General features: G+C 40.6%; 2 protein-coding genes and 1 long non-coding RNA gene across 7 annotated transcripts in view; 1 reads left to right on the forward strand and 2 right to left on the reverse strand.

The window, feature by feature from the left end:
- The window catches only part of LOC115152176 (bile acid receptor), a 28,284-nt gene extending 19,545 nt beyond the window's left edge, over window positions 1–8,739 (reverse strand). Inside the window, exons 1-2 of one of the 5 annotated variants that reach the window (XM_029696752.1) lie at window positions 8,571–8,739; window positions 4,821–5,004 (exon numbers count right to left, since the gene is read on the reverse strand). In XM_029696752.1, coding sequence (XP_029552612.1) covers window positions 4,821–4,917 — 97 coding nt within the window. In that variant the 5' untranslated portion in view covers window positions 4,918–5,004; window positions 8,571–8,739. Of the gene's footprint in view, window positions 1–786; window positions 1,491–4,820; window positions 5,447–8,570 lie in introns of those variants that run through there. The other 4 variants (XM_029696751.1, XM_029696748.1, XM_029696750.1 and 1 more) reach the window with 4 other exon arrangements.
- Window positions 173–15,828, forward strand: LOC115152178 (uncharacterized). The gene is made up of 3 exons (XR_003867435.1): window positions 173–342; window positions 2,128–2,258; window positions 15,703–15,828. It is a non-coding gene; the product is annotated as an uncharacterized LOC115152178 (long non-coding RNA).
- The window catches only part of LOC115152177 (vesicular glutamate transporter 3-like), a 40,009-nt gene continuing 38,977 nt past the window's right edge, over window positions 15,160–16,191 (reverse strand). The window contains exon 12 of the mRNA XM_029696754.1: window positions 15,160–15,938. Coding sequence (XP_029552614.1) covers window positions 15,609–15,938 — 330 coding nt within the window. The 3' untranslated portion in view covers window positions 15,160–15,608. The remainder of the gene's footprint in view (window positions 15,939–16,191) is intronic.

Genomic DNA, 16,191 nt, shown 5'->3' on the forward strand with positions numbered 1-16,191 from the left:
AATTTATCGTATCACTGGTTAGAAGTGTTGGCTAAAGTTTCTTTAGCCAACTAAAAAGTCAGCTTGGTTTCAGCATGGTTCAGAAAATCCGCAATAGCTACACATTTCACAAGCCAATAACTCCTATACTTTCCCAAGGATAGTGTAGTACGACTGTCAAAATCACTTTCCAGCTGTTACAGTAGTATTAGATGGTGACTTAATCTGAGTATTTAAACATTGACATAACAGGGGATAGTAACCTACATAAACCCAGTCATAAATAACCTCACACTCTTACAGAACACACCGTCACAGCAGATTGACGGGACGGCTTGAGCTTTCCAACTATTCTCCAAAGAGGTAATAGTACTTATCTTATTTATATTTGACATATAATAATATTTCACAATGCTTTATCATTAGTGTCATAAACTATAATAATGATATTTCTATTATGTGGGCATGAACCCTTGAAGGTTAGACGTCAGCTAGCATTGGAACCATTTCATATCACTTTTATTCATTCAAATACGTTAAGGTAAAAGGAAATACTGGAACACAAAAAAAGCTGCTGGAATGTAGCCGTACAGTTCTATAGGGTTGAGTTAATCCAAACTCATTTTATAATACACATAATCCAAGCTGACACAATAAGATCGACAGGCATGAGAGACTGACCTGAAGATCTGTTCTAATCTAGACCATGGCCATCTCAGGGTGACCCAGCAGACCCAGCACACCCAGGTCTCTCTCTCTTTCTCTGACCACCTGAAAAGTAATCCCCCTCTACGGCTCTACTCTTACCTTTACTTCTTCTACTTCAGCATACCTCCCTCTATTATCTTTGGCAATGGAACTTCTCCAGAAGAATTCGGTACAGTAGTCCCTTGGTGCTTGTTTGAGGTCTGATTTAGGAGTGCCAAATGGGAGCAAAGGTTGCCATGGCTACTTATTAACCTGACAGACATTTCTGCCCATCATTACAGGTAGTTGGTTCGGTAATGTGCAAAGTCACTTTGACATCTGGCTTGTGTGACTGGCTGCTACTGCCTGAGGTGTAATGTGTGTCAGAGCTGGCCACTGGACCGCCTGATCCCAGATCTGCATGTGCCAACTCCCTAACAATCATTGTCATGCCATATGTACAGTGGTGACCCGTCATTCACGGCAGATTATGCAAATCTTTGAGTTAATAAAGTTGCATACAAATTTGGCCTCTTTTTTGCATTCTTGAGAAAGGTAGCTCCAAAATGCAGGTGTTTTAGCCTAGCTTAGTGCTTTCTGTGGTGGTGATGGGGCAGCCAGTGGAAAATACAGAGCGTAGGGGTTAGTAATGTACTCTAGTTGCACCGTGATTGGCTCAGAGTTCTAACACTCATGGGAACACTGCGTCACCTCAAAATCTACAGGGAGAGCTCAAGAATTAAAGCCTCTTGGTTGCTGTCATAGATATACATTAGAAGTGCCCATCGAAGAAGGCTCAAGTTCATTGGCCACAGATAAAATGACATTAAAACACGTTATATCTACCGTAGCTTTGATTGGACTGATCATGTCAACATCATACTTTCAAAAGCTTAGCTAGCAAGATAGACAAGCAGTCATCATCATGAATCAAGTCAACAATCGACTGGCAAATCCTTTTAAATCCTTGTCATATGAAGAGAAATTATAGAAAAAACATATCGGTGCTCATCGGCCATTGGACATAAACATTACACAACAAGTTGGAAATCACAAATTCAACAATGAGTGGTTTGGAAGGAATCAGTGGCTAACTGCAAGCATTGCAAAGCAATCACTAGCCTGCTATTCAGTGGAGTGGCTGTATGGTCCCAAGTCTAAGATTAAGGGTCTCTTTTCCAAGCTTAAAAGGATAAACATTCACATGCAACACCATCGGCCATAAAAGGTTGAATACATTGGCCATGCTGTCAATCCAGCATGACATCTGCCACGTTTAAAACAACTGGAAACTCGGAACTGGGAAATCTCAGACGTCAGTGTGTTCAAGACAACTCCTACTGGGAAAATACGTTTTGAACGGTCATCCAACTCAGAATTCCATGTCGGGAACTCTGGCCTCTTTCTAGAGCTCCGACATGAAGATCACTGACGTCATGATTCAACCATGTTTTTTTTCAGCGTTCCCAGATGTCTAGAAAGCACCAAAAATCCAGAGAAAGACAGACTTTGATGATAAAGTTTGATGACTAAATTTGCCCACGAAGGACCTCCGCGCCACCTTCCTGTTCAAGTGAGCATAGCACAACAAGGTGAGTCCAAAAATGTATTGTATGCTGCTGCATAAATGATGTTATACGCCAGGGAGATATGTATACTGTAGCTAAGAAAGTAATACTAAGTGTATGTCGTGTAGTAATCTGTTGGTAGCACGTGTCTCACCCTAATAATTTGGTCCCTTTCCGCCTCATAATTTACTTACTGTTCTGAATTGGTGGTGCACATGTAGCCTATAGCCTGTTTTAGAGAAATGTCATCATCGAATATTGTATGAGCTTTCATTGTCTGCTTATAGGCCCCCTTTATTTATCCTATGGTTCTGACTTGGTGTACTGGGAGAATACTGTATGAATGACCCATGTTCTGAATTCTGTCCCTGTACATTTCAAAAGTGCTTAACAAAACCTTATATTGAGTACGTCCATCTTAGCTCGCTCATTAATGTCTTATTACGAATTGCCTCTTATTCGCTAATCGTTCCCTTATGCCATAGTTTGTACATCTCAATTGTCAGTAGAAACTACATTTGTTTAAGCAAGTCAGCCATATCAGCTATGTTTTTTAAAAAGGCAGTAAACGAGGCTGAATTAACTGTTTCGCTGCCAGACAAGGCTCCGTTGATAACCAGGTGTAGCGGTGTTAAGGAATCACTCCATGTTGCTGAAAAGAAAGCTCTGCTGTTGGGACAGCTTTATGGAGGCCCTAACAGCACCGTTTGTCACCGTTATAGTGCAATTAATGTATTGGTTAGTGTTGTGTTGTGTAGTGGCTTTGCTGGCATGCATAAAAAAAGAAGCGTTTGCCCCACCAAGATTTACCTGTAAAATTCGCCATTGCATATGCATATACTGTTACAGTTAAAGTCAGAAGATTACATACACTTAGGTTATAGTCAATAAAACTCGTTTTTCAACCACTACATAAATTTCTTGCTAACAAATTATAGTTTTGGAAAGTCGGTTAGGACATCTACTTCATGCATGACACAAGTAATTTTTCCAACAATTGTTTACAGACAGATTATTTCACTTTTAATTCACTGTATCACAATTCCAGTCAGTCAGAAGTTTACATACACTAAGTTGACTGTGCCTTTAAACTTCTTGGAAAATTCCAGAAAATTATGTAATGGCTTTAGAAGCTTCTGATAGGCTAATTGACATCCTTTGAGTCAATTGGAGGTGTACCTGTGGATGTATTTCAAGACCTACCTTCAAACTCAGTGCCTCTTTGCTTGACATCATGGGAAAATCAAAAGAAATCAGCCAAGACCTCAGAAGAACAAAAAATTGTAGACCTCCACAAGTCTGGTTCATCCTTGGGATCAATTTCCAAATGCCTGAAGGTACCACGTTCATCTGTACAAACAATAGTACGCAAGTACAAACACAATGGGACCACACAGCCGTCATACCGCTCAGGAAGGAGACGCGTTCTGTCTCCTAGAGATGAATGTACTTTGGTGCGAAAAGTGCAAATCAGTCCCAGAACAACAGCAAAGGACCTTGTGAAGATGCTGGAGGAAACAGGTACAAAAGTATCTATATCCACAGTAAAACGAGTCCTATATCGACATAACCTGAAAGGCCGCTCAGCAAGGAAGAAGCCACTGCTCCCAAACCACCATAAAAAAGCCAGACTACGGTTTGCAACTGCACATGGGGACAAAGATGGTACTTTTTGGAGAAATGTCCCCTGGTCTGATGAAACAAGAATAGAACTGTTCTATTCAAAAAGGGGGAGGCTTGCAAGCCAAAGAACACCATCTCAACCGTGAAGCACAGGGGGGGGGGGGGGGGGGCAGCATCATGTTGTGGGGGTGCTTTGTTGCAGGAGGGACTGGTGCACTTCACAAAATAGATGGCATCATAAGGTAGGAAAATGATGTGGATATATTGAAGCAACATCTCAAGACATCAGTCAGGAAGTTAAAGCTTGGTTGCAAATGGGTCTTCCAAATGAACAATGACTCCAAGCATACTTCCAAAGTTGTAGCAAAATGGCTTAAGGACAACAAAGTCAAGGTATTGGAGTAGCCATCACAAAGTCCTGACCTCAGCCCTATAGAAGATTTGTGGGCAGAACTGAAAAAGCGTGTGCGAGCAAGGAGGCCTACAAACCTGACTCAGTTACACCAGCTCTGTCAGGAGGAATGGGCCAAAATTCACCCAACTTATTGTGGGAAGCTTGTGGAAGGCTACCTGAAACATTTGACCCAAGTTAAACAATTTAAAGGCAATGCTACCAAATACTAATTGAGTGTATGTAAACTTCTGACCCACTGGGAATGTGATGAAAGAAATAAAAGCTGAAATAATTCATTCTCTCTACTATTATTCTGACATTTCATATTCTTAAAATAAAGTGGTGATCCTAACTGACCTAAAACAGGGAATTGTTACTAGGATTAAATGTCAGGAATTGTAAAAAACTGAGTTTAAATGTATTTGGCTAAGGTGTATGTAAACTTCCGACTTCAACTGTATATAGTACACTGCATATTATGTTTATGCTTGAGAAAAATAGTAGGAGGAGTTAGATGAAGCACATACAGTACTGATCTGGGTCCAGGCTAGTCACTGGAGGTTGCTTACCAAAGAAGTGTGAGTTCTCGGACAATGGGAATCCATCGTTGTGTGGGATCTGTAGTGGTCCCACCACATTGACTTCGGGGCCCACCCACTCATTCATTCACAAATCTGGATGGACCTCAGCTCAGAATAAAGATGATGGAAGTAAATTATTTCCAGTCCAATCCTGTAGGAAACGAAGATACACCTAGACATAATGTTAGTGTGAGTTTTACATTTTGTTAAGCAGCTTTGTGATAAAGTAGCTAACCTGTTAAATACCTCACAGACAACTCTTTAGCCCTTACAAAAGTTTTCAGACCCCTTGGATTTCTTCATATTTTATAGTGTTACAGAGTGGGATTAACCAATTACAGTCCAAGCCCTGTCTATGCCAGATATGTACAGAATAAAAATATTCCAAAACATGCATCTTGTATGCAACAAGGCACTAAAGTAATACTGCAAGAAAACACAACAAAGGAATACACTTTTTGGCTTAAATGCAAAGCCTTGTGTTTGGGACAAATCTAACACAACACTTCACTGAGTTCCTGCCTCCTTATTTTCAAGCATGGTGGTGAATGCATCCTGGTATGTGTATGCTTGACATCAGCAAATACAGGCAGAATTTTATTTTGATAAAAATAAATGGATGGAGCTAAACACAGACAAAATCCCAGAGGAAAATCTGGTTCAGTTTGCTTTACATGAGAGACTGGGAGAGGAATTCACCTTTCAGCAGGACAATAATCTACAACACAAATCTACACTGGAGTTGCTTATCAAGAAGACAGTGAATGTTCCTGAGTGGCTGAGTTACAGATTGAATCTGTTTAAATCTGCCAAGTTACAGATTAAATACATTTTATGCAACGGGTGGGTCTAATCCTGAATTCTGATTGGTTAAAACCGCATTCCATCCAATGTCTATTGCACAAGTTACCAATGGCTAAATCTATGACGCTAAAATGCCTATTTACTCTGTTCCATCTGACTGCGCAATCCACTGTCTCATCAGCCCAGCCAGGCAACTTATAAACTTGATCTCCACTGTCCCCTTTAGTTTTTCCACATTTTGTTGTGTTACTGCCTGAATTTAATTTGGATGAAATTTAGATTTTATGTCGCTCGCCTACACAAAATACCCCAGAATGTCAAACAGGAATTATGTTTTTAGAGAATTTTTACAAATTAATAAATAATGTAAGTATTCAAACCCCTTTGTTATGGCAAGCCTAAATAAGTTAAGGAGTAAACATTTGCTTAACAAGTCACATAGTGAGTTGAATTGACTCACTCTATGTGCAACAATAGTGTTTAACCTGATTTTTTTAATGACTACCTCATCTATGTACCCCACACATACAATTATCTCAAAGGTCCCTCAGATGAGCAGCGAATTTCCACCTGTTACAGTATTTATACCCCTTGACTAATTCAACAATTTGCTGTGTTACAGCCTGAATTCAAAATTGATTACATAAATGTTTTTCTCACCCAGCCATTTTCAAGTCTTGTCATATATTTTTAAGCTGCAACTACTGTAGGCCTCTCAGGAACATTCAACTCTCGTCTTGGTAAGCAACTCCAGTGTATATATTGCCTTGTGTTTAAAGTTATTGTCCTGCTGAAAGGTGAATTTGTCTCCCAGTGTCTGTTGGAAAACAGACTGAACCAGGATTTTGCCTGTGCTTAGCTCTATTCCATTTATTTTTATCCTAAAATAACTCGCTAGTCCTTGCCGATGGCAAGCATACCCATAATATGATACAGCCACCACCATGCTTGAAAATATGAAGAGTGGTACTCAGTGATATGTTGTGTTGGATTTGCTCGAAACATAACGGTTTGTGGGCTCCCGAGTGGCGTAGCGGTCTAAGGCACTGCATCTCAGTGCTTGAGGCGTCACTACAGACACCCTGTTTCGAATCCAGGCTGTATCACAACCGGTCGTGATTGGGAGTCCCATGGCGCGGCGCCCAGCATCGTCCGGATTTGGCCCAGCATCGTCCGTTATTGTAAATAAGAATTTGTTCTTAACTGACTTGCCTGGTTAAATAAATGATAAAACAATTCTATTCAGGACATAAAGTTAATCTCTTTGCCACATTTCTACTGTTTTACTTTATTCACTTAGGATGCTTTTGTTTTGGAATATTTTTATTCTGTACAGTCCTTCTTTTCACGTTGTCATGTAGGTTAGCATTATGGAGTAACTACAATGTTGTTGATCCAGCCTCAGTTTTCTCCTATTACAGCTATTAAGCTCTGCAAGTGTTTTAAAGTCACCTTTGGTCTTTGGTGAAATCCCTGAGCGTTTTCCTTCTACTCCGGCAACTGAGTTAGGAAGGACGCCTGTATCTTTGTAGTGACTGGGTGTATTGATGCACCATCCAAAGTGTAATTAATAACTTCACCATGCTCAAAGGGATATTCAATGTCTGCCTTTTTGTTATTATTAACCATGTACCAATTAGGTGCCCTTCTTTGCAAGGCATTTGAAAACGTCCCTGGTCTTTGTGGTTGAATCTGTGTTCGAAATTCACTGCTCGACTGAGGGACCTTACAGATAATTGTGTGTGTGCAAAATCATGTTAAACCAGGGTCTCCAACAGGTCGATCGCAAGCTACCAGTAGCTCACAGCCCACCTATGACTAGCTCCCCAAACAATTCTGAAAGTACATGCAATTTTCACATGTTCCACTGCAAATTGTCATTAACAAATCTCACAAGTATTAGACACTGCAAGCTCCCAGCTACTATCTAATCAATGCAACGCTGACATTATCCCGCCCCCGGTTAGCCACTATTGGCTTAAAAAGCCAAACCTAACACAATAGCTGCCAATTAATTTCCAGCAATATTGCCCCTGTATGTCTGTGTGGTGCGAATGTATTTCTTTCACTTATTTCTGTGTGTAGCCAGCTGATGTGATAACCATCTTGTGGGTTGACAGACAGTAATTTCCCCAAAACCTTCTCAATTTAATGTTAACTGTAAAGTAGGCTTACCTGGCAGAAGTATATCATCAGGAAGTATATCATTTTTATCTATTACTTGGTATTTGCTAACTTTAAATGAGCAACAGCATTACAGAACCATCACTAGACTAGCACATTAGACAGCACATTTCTCACTTGCTAGATTCACAATTAAAGGGCCATATGCAGAATTAAAGGGGAATTACACAAAAAATCATAATTTGTTATTTATCTTCCAGACCTAAAAAAAATTATTCAGATGTGATTTAAGCATTGACATGGACTCAGACTTCTTGTCTTGTGTTATGTGATGTTTCCCTTATTGCTGTAACCATAACCACAATGTACCCAACACAACAATTCCAAAACAATTATTCTGACGAGTATTCCCTTTAGGTTATATTCTCTATTAAATGAGGTCTGTTCCTGTGCAGTACATTCATAATTAAAGAGATCCTTGAGAGTTGCTAGTCTATTCCTCTGTTATCACAGTAAAATGAACAGTCATTTCCCCAAACTTTTCCATGGACTCCCTGAATCTGTTACTGACTAACAGCACCTATGGCGACGTTAACTGACACCATCATGCAGTGAGCAGAGAGGAGGTAAATCACCATGTGAACCACTGCTTTTATAAATCGCACCTGACATAGCTTTAATTAATTAGCCAGGGCTAATTTCCCCAGAGATTATACAACAGCCCACATGAAGACCCCAACAAGGGCCTTCAGGCCAGTTTGTCAACCCACACAAAGAATCAACCTGTCCCTCTCTATCATTCGTTCTTACCGTATTCTTTCCTGTTGATTTCCCCAGTGTAACAGTCCAGTCTAGTCCCAGCCTTCACCCTCTCTCTCTGATCTCCACATTGTAAAGTACAGCACCATCAATATTTGCTCATGAGCATCTAGCTGCTACTGGCTGTCTGGGGTTGCAGGGAGAGTATGTGTGACTGGCTGGGGTCATGGAGAAAGGGGACAGTGGTTATTAATTAAGCTGTCCATTCCTCTCCATGAACGCACTACCCCTCTTCCCCCTCCTCCCACCTCCTCCCATCCCCCCAAAATCCTCCTCATTCAGCAAAGCAATCTGGCAGCCATGTGTAGTCCCTAACACAGAGAAAAGCAGACCAGCACCCCCCCCCCCCCCCCCCCATCCCCCCCCCCCCCAACAAGCACACACACAAAAACACACACACACTAACACACAATTAGTCACAGGCAACTTGGTCTTGGATAAGGCACAAGTGATCAAGCAGAGAGCCAACCCATTGGGCAAAAACTGGTCAAATCATTTCAACCAAAGAAATCTATGAGATGACCTTGAATCAACATGGAAAACTGATGGGATTTGCAAAAATTAATCAATTTAAGGACATTTTTTTTTTCACCCAAATTTTAACCTAAATCCAATGACATGGTGATATTTTCTGTTGATTTCATGTTAAATCCACATTAGTCGAAAACTTAGCCAAATATGAATCAAAACTAGATGTTGAACTGAAGTCTGTCCCCATTCGGGAAGGCATTCATTAGATAGATCATGTTTTTCATAAATCATATCTAACACAAATATTATATGATGCTGTGTTTGTAAGTGAAAGTTTAATCTACACCTCAGCACAATGTCTATAGGCAGCCATAGTGGAATTGCTCTCCTGGCTAGGCCACCTAATTGTCAGGTGTTGTAATATATTGTACATGTAGTATGGCAGCTAGAGCACTCTAAATGTTGATGGATTGCAGAGAGAACAGCTAAAGTAGGAAAATATAACAGTATCGGGAAATAACTATTCTAGTGCTGAAGAAAACTAAGATTTCCTTTTCAGGTAGACTGGTTGGCAGTCTCTATTCTGATAAGGGATCCTCTTCATAAGACATTGTTCTCAGAAGGGTGTCTTGATTTGTGGCCTGGTTTTAGTTTGTTTAGCCAATGTGTTACAGTAAGAAGCCATTCACCTCTTTGCTTGACCATTCACTACTAGATGTAGTAGGAGGAAAGCTTTGACGAGAATAAAGCTGGAAATAGGCCCCAGTGTTTCTATAAGCTTCTATATATCCAAAAACAAGTGTTTAATCATTGATGGGTCTGTTGCTCCATCCAAAGAGGCCCTTCTGAGTCAACAGAACAGACAGTCAATCTGAAATAAACAGGACCTTTGCCATTGGCTGCTGTCTGCTTGTGGACTAAGTAGCTGCTGTGTGTCCGAGGGCTTTGGGGTGGACTGGGTTGTGGTGGACTGGGTTGGGGTGGACTGGGTTGTGGTGGCCTCATGAGAAGGACACGTAGTAGGACTGAGAACCTTGTAACATGTACAGTAGACGACTATATTTTCTTCACTATTAAACAGATTGTATTGCTTTCTAGTGGTATTTTTGGTATGGTTACCACTTACTGGTAAGGGTACAATTTCAGTTTATTTATTGTGGTGGACATGTTGTAGCGTGGTCACAATCAATAAACACTAACAGAATAAATGGTGCTACATTTTCTTACGTGGGTCACAGCACAGCTCAAAAAACGCAAATTACATGTATTTTTAGCAGTGTACGATATGCTTTCCCCTCTTACTCAGTGATCACTATTGTCTTTTCACCTTTTAGCTCACATTTGGTTATTGATTGTGAATAGAAAAGCTGACTGTTTACAGTTTTGAACCACCTTCAACTTGTAATTGGAGAGGAGGAGATAAGTTGATCAAACACTGGGCTTCAAACAGGCAGCAAAGAGCTGCTCGTCTTCTCAAACAAGCTCTCAAAGACTGTCACATAAATTCCAATGAATATAAACCAATAACAAGGTCCATAACCTTGAACCCTTCCCAGGCCTATCTGTGAGAACAACTCATTAACATACAATGGCAGATAAAAAGAATATAGCAAGCTGGTCTTTAAGGACCAAATTGTAATTACACAGCATTTACCTCCTCTGGAAGTCACTGCAACTGGCCTTACAGTAAAAATATAAAGAAAAGGTAATAGGCCCTCTTAAAAAGTACAGTGGGGGAAAAAAGTATTTGATCCCCTGCTGATTTTGTATGTTTGCCCACTGACAAAGAAAGGATCAGTCTATAATTTTAATGGTAGGTTTATTTGAACAGTGAGAGACAGAATAACAACAAAAATATCCAGAAAAACGCATGTCAGAAATGTTATAAATTGATTTGCATTTTAATGAGGGAAATAAGTATTTGAAGGGTGTGCTCCTAACCACAGCTTGTTACCTGTATAAAAGACACCTGTCCACAGAAGCAATCAATCAATCAGATTCCAAACTCTCCACCATGGCCAAGACCAAAGAGCTCTCCAAGGATGTCAGGGACAAGATTGTAGACCTACACAAGGCTGGAATGGGCTACAAGACCATCGCCAAGCAGCTTGGTGAGAAGGTGACAACATTTGGTGCGATTATTCGCAAATGGAAGAAACACAAAAGAACTGTCAATCTCCCTCGGCCTGGGGCTCCATGCAAGATCTCACCTCGTGGAGTTGCAATGATCATGAGAACGGTGAGGAATCAGCCTACACGGGAGGATCTTGTCAATGATTTCAAGGCAGCTGGGACCATAGTCACCAAGAAAACAATTGGTAACACACTACGCCGTGAAGGACTGAAATCCTGCAGCGCCCGCAAGGTCCCCCTGCTCAAGAATACATATACATGCCTGTCTGAAGTTTGCCAATGAACATCTGAATGACTCAGAGGACAACTGGTGAAAGTGTTGTGGTCAGATGAGACCAAAATGGAGCTCGATGACATCAACTCAACTCACCGTGTTTGGAGGAGGAGGAATGCTGCCTATGACCCCAAGAACACCATCTCCACCGTCAAACATCGAGGTGGAAACATTCTGCTTTGGGGGTGTTTATCTGCTAAGGGGACAGGACAACTTCACTGCATCAAAGGGAGGATGGATGGGGCCATGTACCGTCAAATCTTGGGTGAGAACCTTCTTCCCTCAGCCAGGGCATTGAAAATGGGTCGTGGATGGGTATTCCAGCATGACAATGACCCAAAACACACTGCCAAGGCAACAAAGGAGTGGCTCAAGAAGAAGCACATTAAGGTCCTGGAGTGGCCTAGCCAGTCTCCAGACCTTAATCCCATAGAAAATCTGTGGAGGGAGCTGAAGGTTCGAGTTGCCAAACGTCAGCCTCGAAACCTTAATGACTTGGAGAAGATTTGCAAAGAGGAGTGGGACAAAATCCCTCCTGAGATGTGTGCAAACCTGGTGGCCAACTACAAGAAACGTCTGACCTCTGTGATTGCCAACAAGGGTTTTTCCACTTAGTAGTAAGTCATGTTTTGCAGAGGGGTCAAATGCTTATTTCCCTCATTAAAATGCAAATCATTTTATAACATTTTTGACATGCGTTTTTCAGGATTTTTTTGTTGTTATTCTGTCTCTCACTGTTCAAATAAACCTACTATTAAAATGATAGACTGATCATTTCTTTGTAAGTCAGCAAACGCACAAAATCAGCAGGGGATCAAATACTTTTTTCCACCACTGTACATGCTTTCATTCATTATTTTCTATTTATTATATTCATCCTGAGTTACCTCTCGAGCAGGATGGATCCACTATTAGTAGCCAATTTTAAATCAGGAAATACGATAAACACAGTATTTGCCTGCACAAATGACTGTAAACTAGTGTCCCATGAATTTGCTAGCTAACTGGTGGATCTAAGTGTTTAGGAACAGAACAGATAAGGTGAAGGATGTTTACTGAGAGATGATGGGAAGCAGAGCGGTCTGTGTAGTTGTTACAATGATTCAGAAAGCTAATTTGAGTAAACACACAGCTTAGTGTTGATTGTAGAACAGACATTTTGTCTCAAGGTAGTGGCAGATAAAGACAGTCAAACGGTATGAATATTGTTTTTATCCATGTGTTCACTTACTCATGGCTAATGATGTTTACCTTCAATCTATACATGGAATTTACTGTAAGGCCATGTGGTTTTGTGGGCAGTTTGAGGTCTACAAAAAGTTGGAGTGTATATAATCAGTCCACACAAGCCTGCCTGCAGCCCCCCTCCCCCGGTTTACAATAGGACAAATTGGGGGTTTCAAACTGTAAGATTTATTTTGAGTTAAAGCAATTGACAAATTGCACTTGATGGTGGATTTACCACAAATAACTTTGAAATGAACAATCAGTGGTGGAATAAAGAACAACTCGATTCCCATTACTCAGTGATCCATAGTTTAGACTTGTTCAGGGTGTTTATTGTTTTAAACAAACCTCTCAATACAGAATAGACAATATTCAAGTTAAAAGCTGGACAATCTGAAAATAGTAGAGTGCATTTATCAAACAATAGAATGACAAATAATTATATACTGTACAAAAAAAGAGAAAAAAATCACTGTCCCATAAGTCCTATAAATAGCATTAATAATTTGATCCCATACACTATATACATCATTTTTTTCATATTTTGTTTTATGTTTGAGGAGTAGTCAATCAACCTGTTATTCAGACAATTAAAAAATTAGTAAATAAACATGAATATCAAATAGATCAATAGTAGATGATTGCATGATGATATGTGACTTCAACCCACTTGGAGAATATGTGCACAGTTTTACCTTCCACAGTATATTTGTCCTACTGAGAGCTTACAGCTCCATAAATACACATAGCAATGCTGAAACTAGTGAATTAAAGGGAAACAGTGGGACCAGGGCCTGGTAAGGCATGGACAGCAGGCTGAGAGCTGTGGTAGAGTATTGTCACTAAACAGTAGCAAATTGTTACAAGCAACAACAAAAAAGGCCTATAATTTTAACACTGTGGTCTACTTCAATAATGCTGAAAGCAAACCAGTCACATTCATGATATGCACGTCCCCTTAGTTGCATAGCTGACACAAAACAAAACTATTCACATTCAATTAAAGGTAAGCCATACTCCAGTATGTTTCATCTGCCCATACTGTGCAAAGAACGTTGGTCAGTAGCTGTGGATAATAGCTAGTTTGACGTTATTGTCGGCAACGTTATCACGCTAGCTTACTTTATTATTAGCAATGTTAGCTAGCTCATCTAGCTAGCTAAAATCTCATTGGTTGGATAATTGTTCCAACTTCAGAACTTGAACACAATTGTATTTTATTTACAACTTCACAAATGGGAAATGAGACTCCAAGGAGCATTTGAAGGCAGCATTATACCAAAGTTGCATACATTTACATTGCTGAAAAAATATACAGTACCAGTCAAAGTTTGGACACAGCTACTCATTCAAAGGTTTTTCTTAATTTGTACTATTTTCTACATTGTAAATAAATCCCTGACAGTGTCACCAGCAAAGCACCCACCCCACCATCACAGCTCCTCCTCCATGCTTCATGGTGGGAACCACACATGGGGAGATCATCCGTTCACCTACTCTGCGTCTCACAAAGCATTTATTTGGGCTGCAATCTAAGGTGCAGTTAACTCTAATGAACTTATCCTCTGCAGCAAAGGTAACTCTGGGTCTTCCTTTCCTGTGGCGATCCTCATGAGAGCCAGTTTCATCATAGCGCTTGATGGTTTTTGCGACTGCACTTGAAGAAGCTTTCAAAGTTCTTGAAAATTCCAGATTGACTGACTATAATTTCTTAAAATAATGATGGACTGTCGTTCTCTTTGCTTATTTCAGCTGTTCTTGCCATAATATGGACTTGGTCTTTTACCAAAAAGGGCTATCTTCTGTATATCACCCCGACCTTGTCACAACACAACTGATTGGCTCAAACGCATTAAGAAGGTTAGAAATTAACTTTTAACAAGGCACACCTGGTAATTTAAATGCATTCCAGGTGACTACCTCATGAAGCTGGTTGAGAGAATGCCAAAAGTGTGGAAAGCTGTCCTCAAGGCAAAGGGTGGCTACTTTGAAGAATCTCAAATATAAAATATATTTAGATTTGTTCAACACTTTTTTGGTTACTACATGATTCCATATGTGTTATTTCATAATTTTGATGTCTTCACTATTATTCTACAATGTAGAAAATTGTAAAAATAAAGAAAAACCCTGGAATGAGTAGGTATGTCCAAACTTTTGACTGGTACTGTATATATTTTTATTTTTCTATTACACAAATTGTAATGTCCCTTCGTCTGTGAGTTCCTACCAGACAAATGTGTCGAATTTCTCTCTCATTTGACACCATTTACTCAGCCTCAGACGCAACACCTGGTTAGTGAAATGTGACCTCATCATCAGGGACCACACGATAATGTAAAGATGTCTCAGTACGAGGTAAAACCATCAAATGGATAAAATGACCAAACAACAACAGAAAGCAAGTTTGTGGTAATTGACCGATGGCTGCTGAAACTTCTTTTGTAACTTCTCAGAAGAATGACCACTGATAGTTCTGCCGGTCTGTGTGAATTTGACCCTTCTTCCTTTACTGGATGTTGACGTGAAGGCAAAGTCCTCTCAAATGACCCCCTTTCCAAGTGTCAATTATTTTTGAACAGCGCCCTAAGTATGTCACTATACCCTTCGTTCACTTGATGTTGACGTGAAGGGGAAGTCCTGCAGTGCTTCTCAAGTGACACCCTATTCCCTGTAGTTGTAGTGCACAATATATCGAATAGGGAGGGGGTCATTAGAGATAATTTTGTGTCTCGGTTCTCTACCCTTTTCCAGAAGTGGGCATTTGCACACGCCACATGGATATTAAAGCATAGGATTGGTGAAAGGATTGGCTGGAGGGAGTTTCCACCATTGTTGAAGCCATGTGAGAAAGTGTGCAAGTGCACGCTTCAGGAAAAAGGTGAAGAGCAAGGACAGCCAATGACCCTGATACTTAGGGCACATCACTTATACTGCTCCTGGTAGTTCCCATTACCATGGTGGGAGTTCCCATCATCCTCATCCTGCTGCATGGTGACTCCTTTCTTCTTCTTCCAGCCCGACGGGTTCTCTGTGGTTCCATAGCTCTTCTTGGGTGCCATGGCAATCTCGCTGTTGAGCTCCGTCTCTTCGGCCAGCTCGTCTTCGTCGATGATGCCGATCTTATCGTCACTGGTGCTCTCCGGGTCGGCCCAGTCCTGCTTGTCGCCCGAGGCAAAGATAGCATAGAAGATGACCCCCGTGTAGTGCACCATGGCGGCAATCACAAACACGTTTTGCCACTCCAGACGGGTCTACAGAGGGGGAAAGACTTGAGTCAGTGACCAAACTGTCACACTTGTCTGATATAATGTTTGATTTGATTGACAATGTTATAAAATCAGTATCTCATTGTGTCATTCACCAGTCGTGTTACTCGTGTCCTATACAGTATACATATTAGGAAGTCCCTCAGGGGGAGTTTCGTCTGACATCTAAGGGACTTCCTAATATTGATGCCGTAGTCTTATCCTGGCTCATTTTTCTAATCTCATTGACAGCTGTTAG

The sequence above is a fragment of the Salmo trutta genome, chromosome 17, assembly GCF_901001165.1.
Source record: "Salmo trutta chromosome 17, fSalTru1.1, whole genome shotgun sequence".
Lineage (NCBI taxonomy): Eukaryota > Metazoa > Chordata > Actinopteri > Salmoniformes > Salmonidae > Salmo > Salmo trutta.